This window comes from Rana temporaria, chromosome 12 (genome assembly GCF_905171775.1).
Source record: "Rana temporaria chromosome 12, aRanTem1.1, whole genome shotgun sequence".
Taxonomy (NCBI): Eukaryota; Metazoa; Chordata; class Amphibia; order Anura; family Ranidae; genus Rana; species Rana temporaria.
In genome coordinates this window covers 12075912-12083248 of record NC_053500.1, presented here as the reverse complement: position 1 = coordinate 12083248, position 7337 = coordinate 12075912, and the positions used below count along the sequence as shown (strand labels likewise).

Sequence of the window (7337 nt, the reverse complement as noted above, 5' to 3'; positions counted from 1 at the left end):
CATTCTCTTACGTCGTCTCTAGTTGGCTTTTCCCGGCGTATAGTTAAAGCTGCTATTTCGTGGCGTATTGATAGACTTGCCATGTTAAAGTATGGCCGTCGTTCCCGCGTCGAATTTTAATTTTTTTTTGCGTAAGTCGTCCGTGAATAGGAAAGGACGTAACTCACGTCTAAGTTCAAAAAATGACGTCGGTGCGACGTCATTTCAAAACGGAGCATGCGCAGTTCATTAAACATGTGACACTTCCCTCCACTGTGCAGTTCGTTTTGCACACAGTGGCCCCCGATCCACGTCTTCTGGGGTCCCTCGTTGCGGCTCCTCCTTGCAGAAACTACACACAGGCATGCGAGAGCTTGCATGGTGCATGGTGATACAGTGGCGGCCATAGCCACCGCTCTATCACTCGGCCACGCCGCGCCATTGGAGTAATTGATGGGCGCTGGTGAGGCTGCATTGGTGTGTGCTGGTGAGGCTGCGATTGATGGAGCGCTGGTGAGGCTGCGATTGATGGAGCGCTGGTGAGGCTGCGATTGATGGGCGCTGGTGAGGCTGCGATTGATGGGCGCTGGTGAGGCTGCATTTGATGGGCGCTGGTGAGGCTGCATTTGATGGGCGCTGGTGAGGCTGCAATTGATGGGCGCTGGTGAGGCTGCATTTGATGGGTGCTGGTGAGGCTGCATTTGATGGGCGCCGGTGAGTCTGCGATTGATGGGCTCCGGTGAGTCTGCGATTGATGGGCTCCGGTGAGTCTGCGATTGATGGGCTCAGGTGAGGCTGCGATTGATGGGCGCTGGTGAGGCTGCGATTGATGGGCGCTGGTGAGGCTGCGATTGATGGGCGCTGGTGAGGCTGCATTTGATGGGCGCTGGTGTGGCTGCATTTGATGGGCGCTGGTGAGGTTGTACTTGATGGGTGCTGGTGTGGCTGCATTGATGGGGTACTTCATTAAAAAGGTGGGGGTATGCATGGGCAGGGCAAAGGGAGTGGAGCCAATTGGGGGGCGGCAAAATGAGGTTCCGCCGAGGCAAGGGTGTCAAAATACTTGCACCAGCCCTGACTGCAGAATAACAAAAATTAGGAATCTGCTTCAAAGTTTGGTATAATCCATGTAATGTATATAGATCACCCAGAGGGGGTGTCACAATAAAAGTGGAGTCACCCTTTAATGCATGGGGGGGGTGATGCGCAGGAGAACATGTCACAGTCATAGCATTGCCTGTGCCTATAGAAGGTGCAGGCCCCTCCCTCCCAGCCGTGCGCCCCCAATCATTCATTCCTGTGGGCGGAGCCGCCGAGAAGCAGAGGAAAGGAAATGTATCAATCGCCCTGGCCGCGCGCCTACAAGGTGACAGCTGGGCGTGGCACAGGTGGGTGTGACCGTGCGGGGTGTGTGACATTTGGAAAAGGGGCGTGGCCTCTCCTCCCGTCCTCGGGCAGCCGCCCGCTGTGCTTCCTCACTTTCTCCCCCTCCATTGGCCGCGTATCACATGCCTGCCTTGCGTGGGGCCGCGGTGATTGGGCAGCCTGTCAGCCTCTCCCCTCTCCATTGGCCGGGGCTTCCCGCCCCCCTTCCGACCCTCCCCCCAATCGGGACGCGAGCTGCGGACGGCGCCTTCTCCGATTGGCTGGCCGGGAAGATGGCGAGAACGGCGCACGGAGGAGCCGACAGTGAGCCCCGGCTCTGCCCGATGGCCGAGAGTGACCCGGCCGAGCCCTGCAGGGAGGGCAGCCCGAGGTGGGGCCCCCAACATGCTGGGGCCCGGGAGCTCGCCGAACTCTACTCCCCAGGTAAGAGGAGACACCCCCCCCAGGGGCCCCACCAACAGGAACACAAGAGGGGGGGACGGTGTGTGAGAGGAGTGTATGGGGAGGGGGGGACAGTGTGTGTGAGGAGTGTGTGAGGAGGGGGGGGACGGTGTGTGAGAGGAGTGTATGAGGAGGGGGGACGGTATGTGAGAGGAGTGTATGAGGAGGGGGGGACTGTATGTGAGAGGAGGGGGGGACGGTATGTGAGAGGAGTGTATGGGGAGGGGGGGGACGGTGTGTGAGAGGAGGGGGGGATGGTATGTGAGAGGAGTGTATGGGGAGGGGGGGACGGTGTGTGAGAGGAGTGTATGAGGAGGGGGGGACGGTGTGTGAGAGGAGTGTATGAGGAGGGGGGGACGGTGTGTGAGAGGAGTGTATGAGGAGGGGGGACGGTATGTGAGAGGAGTGTATGGGGAGGGGGGACGGTGTGTGAGAGGAGTGTATGAGGAGGGGGGGACGGTATGTGAGAGGAGTGTATGAGGAGGGGGGGACGGTATGTGAGAGGAGGGGGGGACGGTATGTGAGAGGAGTGTATGGGGAGGGGGGGACGGTATGTGAGAGGAGGGGGGGACGGTATGTGAGAGGAGTGTATGAGGAGGGGGGGACGGTGTGTGAGAGGAGTGTATGAGGAGGGGGGGACGGTGTGTGAGAGGAGTGTATGGGGAGGGGGGGACGGTGTGTGAGAGGAGTGTATGGGGAGGGGGGGACGGTGTGTGAGAGGAGTGTATGAGGAGGGGGGGACGGTATGTGAGAGGAGTGTATGGGGAGGGGGGGACGGTATGTGAGAGGAGGGGGGGACGGTATGTGAGAGGAGTGTATGGGGAGGGGGGGACGGTATGTGAGAGGAGGGGGGGACGGTATGTGAGAGGAGTGTATGGGGAGGGGGGGACGGTATGTGAGAGGAGGGGGGGACGGTATGTGAGAGGAGTGTATGAGGAGGGGGGGACGGTGTGTGAGAGGAGTGTATGAGGAGGGGGGGGGACGGTGTGTGAGAGGAGTGTATGAGGAGGGGGGGGGACGGTGTGTGAGAGGAGTGTATGAGGAGGGGGGGACGGTGTGTGAGAGGAGTGTATGGGGAGGGGGGGGACGGTGTGTGAGAGGAGTGTATGGGGAGGGGGGGACGGTGTGTGAGAGGAGTGTATGAGGAGGGGGGGACGGTGTGTGAGAGGAGTGTATGGGGAGGGGGGGGACGGTGTGTGAGGGGAGTGTATGGGGAGGGGGGGGACGGTGTGTGAGGGGAGTGTATGGGGAGGGGGGGGGACGGTGTGTGAGGGGAGTGTATGGGGAGGGGGGGGGACGGTGTGTGAGAGGAGTGTGTGAGGAGGGGGGGACGGTGTGTGTGAGGAGGGGGGGACGGTGTGTGAGAGGAGTGTATGGGGAGGGGGGACGGTGTGTGAGAGGAGTGTGTGTGAGGAGGGGGGGACGGTGTGTGAGGGGAGTGTGTGGGGAGGGGGGGACGGTGTGTGAGGGGAGTGTATGAGGAGGGGGGGGCGGTGTGTGAGAGGAGTGTATGAGGAGGGGGGGACGGTGTGTGAGGGGAGGGGGGGACGGTATGTGAGAGGAGTGTATGAGGAGGGGGGGACGGTGTGTGAGAGGAGTGTATGGGGAGGGGGGGACGGTGTGTGAGGGGAGTGTATGGGGAGGGGGGGGACGGTGTGTGAGGGGAGTGTATGGGGAGGGGGGGGACGGTGTGTGAGGGGAGTGTATGGGGAGGGGGGGGACGGTGTGTGAGAGGAGTGTGTGAGGAGGGGGGGACGGTGTGTGTGAGGAGGGGGGGACGGTGTGTGAGAGGAGTGTATGGGGAGGGGGGGGACGGTGTGTGAGAGGAGTGTGTGGGGAGGGGGGGACGGTGTGTGTGGGGAGGGGGGGACGGTGTGTGTGAGGAGGGGGGGACGGTGTGTGAGAGTGTGTGTGAGGAGGGGGGGACGGTGTGTGAGAGGAGTGTGTGGGGAGGGGGGGACGGTGTGTGAGGGGAGTGTATGAGGAGGGGGGGGCGGTGTGTGAGAGGAGTGTATGAGGAGGGGGGACGGTGTGTGAGGGGAGTGTATGAGGAGGGGGGGCGGTGTGTGAGGGGAGTGTGTGAGGAGGGGGGGGTGCGGTGTGTGTGAGGAGGGGGGGTGCGGTGTGTGAGAGGAGTGTATGAGGAGGGGGGGACGGTGTGTGAGGGGAGTGTATGAGGAGGGGGGGCGGTGTGTGAGAGGAGTGTATGAGGAGGGGGGGACGGTGTGTGAGGGGAGTGTATGAGGAGGGGGGGACGGTGTGTGAGGGGAGTGTATGAGGAGGGGGGGCGGTGTGTGAGAGGAGTGTATGAGGAGGGGGGGCGGTGTGTGAGGGGAGTGTGTGAGGAGGGGGGGGGTGCGGTGTGTGTGAGGAGGGGGGGTGCGGTGTGTGAGAGGAGTGTATGAGGAGGGGGGGACGGTGTGTGAGGGGAGTGTATGAGGAGGGGGGGCGGTGTGTGAGAGGAGTGTATGAGGAGGGGGGGCGGTGTGTGAGAGGAGTGTATGAGGGGGGGACGGTGTGTGAAAGGAGTGTATGAGGGGGGGACGGTGTGTGAGAGGAGTGTATGAGGAGGGGGGGGACGGTGTGTGAGAGGAGTGTATGAGGAGGGGGGGACGGTGTGTGAGGGGAGTGTGTGAGGAGGGGGGGACGGTGTGTGAGGGGAGTGTGTGAGGAGGGGGGGGGCGGTGTGTGAGGGGAGTGTGTGAGGAGGGGGGGGGCGGTGTGTGAGAGGAGTGTATGAGGGGGGGGACGGTGTGTGAGAGGAGTGTATGAGGGGGGGACGGTGTGTGAGAGGAGTGTATGAGGAGGGGGGGACGGTGTGTGAGAGGAGTGTATGGGGAGGGGGGGACGGTGTGTGAGGGGAGTGTATGAGGAGGGGGGGACGGTGTGTGAGAGGAGTGTGTGAGGAGGGGGGGACGGTGTGTGTGAGGAGGGGGGGACGGTGTGTGAGAGGAGTGTATGGGGAGGGGGGACGGTGTGTGAGAGGAGTGTATGAGGAGGGGGGGACGGTGTGTGAGAGGAGTGTATGAGGAGGGGGGACGGTGTGTGAGAGGAGTGTATGAGGAGGGGGGGACGGTGTGTGAGAGGAGTGTATGGGGAGGGGGGACGGAGTGTGAGAGGAGTGTATGAGGAGGGGGGACGGTGTGTGAGAGGAGTGTATGGGGAGGGGGGGGCGGTGTGTGAGAGGAGTGTATGAGGAGGGGGGGACGGTGTGTGAGAGGAGTGTATGAGGAGGGGGGACGGTGTGTGAGAGGAGTGTATGAGGAGGGGGGGACGGTGTGTGAGAGGAGTGTATGGGGAGGGGGGACGGTGTGTGAGAGGAGTGTATGGGGAGGGGGGGGGACGGTGTGTGAGAGGAGTGTATGAGGAGGGAGGACACTGTGGGAGGAGTGTGTGAGGAGGAGGGGGGGGACACTGTGGGAGGAGTGTATGAGGAGGAGGGGGGACACTGTTGTGGGAGGAGTGTATGAGGATGGGGGGGGGGACACTGTGGGAGGAGTGTATGAGGATGGGGGGGGGGACACTGTGGGAGAAGTGTATGAGGAGAGGGGGGGACACTGTGGGAGAAGTGTATGAGGAGGGGGGGGGACACTGTGGGAGGGGTGTATGAGGAGGGGGGGACACTGTGGGAGGGGTGTATGAGGAGGGGGGGGACACTGTGGGAGGGGTGTATGAGGGGGGGGGGACACTGTGGGAGGGGTGTATGAGGAGGGGGGACACTGGGAGGAGTGTATGAGGGGGGACACTGGGAGGAGTGTATGAGGGGGGACACTGTGGGAGGAGTGTATGAGGGGGGACACTGTGGGAGGAGTGTATGAGGAGGGGGGACACTGTGGGAGGAGTGTATGAGGAGGGGGGGACACTGTGGGAGGAGTGTATGAGGAGGGGGGGACACTGTGGGAGGAGTGTAGGAGGAGGGGGGGACACTGTGGGAGGAGTGTAGGAGGAGGGGGGGGGCACTGTGGGAGGAGTGTATGAGGAGGGACACTGTGGGAGGAGTGTAGGAGGAGGGGGGGACACTGTGGGAGGAGTGTAGGAGGAGGGGGGGACACTGTGGGAGGAGTGTAGGAGGGGGGGACACTGTGGGAGGAGTGTAGGAGGGGGGGACACTGTGGGAGGAGTGTAGGAGGAGGGGACACTGTGGGAGGAGTGTAGGAGGAGTGGACACTGTGGGAGGAGTGTAGGAGGAGGGGGGACACTGTGGGAGGAGTGTAGGAGGAGGGGGGGACACTGTGGGAGGAGTGTAGGAGGAGGGGGGGACACTGTGGGAGGAGTGTAGGAGGAGGGGGGGACACTGTGGGAGGAGTGTAGGAGGAGGGGGGGACACTGTGGGAGGAGTGTAGGAGGAGGGGGGGGACACTGTGGGAGGAGTGTAGGAGGAGGGGGGGACACTGTGGGAGGAGTGTAGGAGGAGGGGGGGACACTGTGGGAGGAGTGTAGGAGGAGGGGGGGACACTGTGGGAGGAGTGTGTGAGGAGGAGGGGGGACACTGTGGGAGGAGTGTGTGAGGAGGAGGGGGGACACTGTGGGAGGAGTGTGTGAGGAGGAGGGGGGACACTGTGGGAGGAGTGTGTGAGGAGGAGGGGAGGACACTGTGGGAGGAGTGTGTGAGGAGGGGGGGACACTGTTGTGGGAGGAGTGTGTGAGGAGGAGGGGACACTGTTGTGGGAGGAGTGTATGAGGAGGGGGGACACTGTGGGAGGAGTGTATGAGGAGGGGGGGGACACTGTGGGAGGAGTGTATGAGGAGGGGGGGACACTGTGGGAGGAATGACTGACTCACATTGTCCCAGCTATAGGTGTGCCCTCCTGATGGGTTCTGCGATGGTAGGACTGGCATAGAGCTGTGTGTTGCTATGAGAAGCATTTATAGTTTCCATGGAAACCTATGGGTTATCATTGTATGGAAGGTTTCCCACACATGTGATCTCACCTTTTCTATCCGTGTTATCGGCTGTCTTCTGCACCAATCACAGCCCGTATCCTCCTATCTGTGAAGCAGATGTGATTGGTCTATGGGTGGAGTCATCTCTCATTATCTGCTTGTTGTAGATCAGAAAATACGACTCGCCCGTCTATTAATGAGGTCTAATGACAATCGTTATGTGATAGGGGGGGGGGGGGGGGGGCCCTGTGTCAGGACAGACCGTACCTCCGGCATTGCCATGGTTGGGGGGGGGGGGGGGGGGGACGGGTACGTTGTGTTGGGAATATGGGCGCTGCCCGCTGTACAGAATGCAGACAGACAAGTTTGTTATATGACTGCAAACATCACCGGTAATAAGGAATCCGCATTCCAGGGATAAAAGAGCGTCATTCACATAGGAGGCGAGTCCAAGTCCATCCTATGTGTGTGATTATAGGTCAGTATTACATTGTATGTCCCTGTATGTTGCGGTCGTTGACGTGCGTATCTAGATTCCCCAGAGGTTCTGCCCACCCCTGACCATTCCGATTACCCCCCCCATTTATCACCACCCTCTGAACTCGCCAGTTTTCAATCCATGTACTCACCCTATGGTCCATGCCAGC

The 7337-nt window shown here is 61.4% G+C and overlaps 1 protein-coding gene across 1 annotated transcript in view; it reads left to right on the top strand.

Annotated features, from left to right (window-relative positions):
• The first annotated feature begins 1475 nt into the window (after positions 1–1475).
• Positions 1476–7337, top strand: part of LOC120919140 (plasmanylethanolamine desaturase-like) — a 52198-nt gene continuing 46336 nt past the window's right edge. Inside the window, exon 1 of the mRNA XM_040331166.1 lies at positions 1476–1788. Within this exon, the coding sequence (XP_040187100.1) occupies positions 1488–1788 (301 nt within the window). The 5' untranslated portion in view covers positions 1476–1487. The remainder of the gene's footprint in view (positions 1789–7337) is intronic.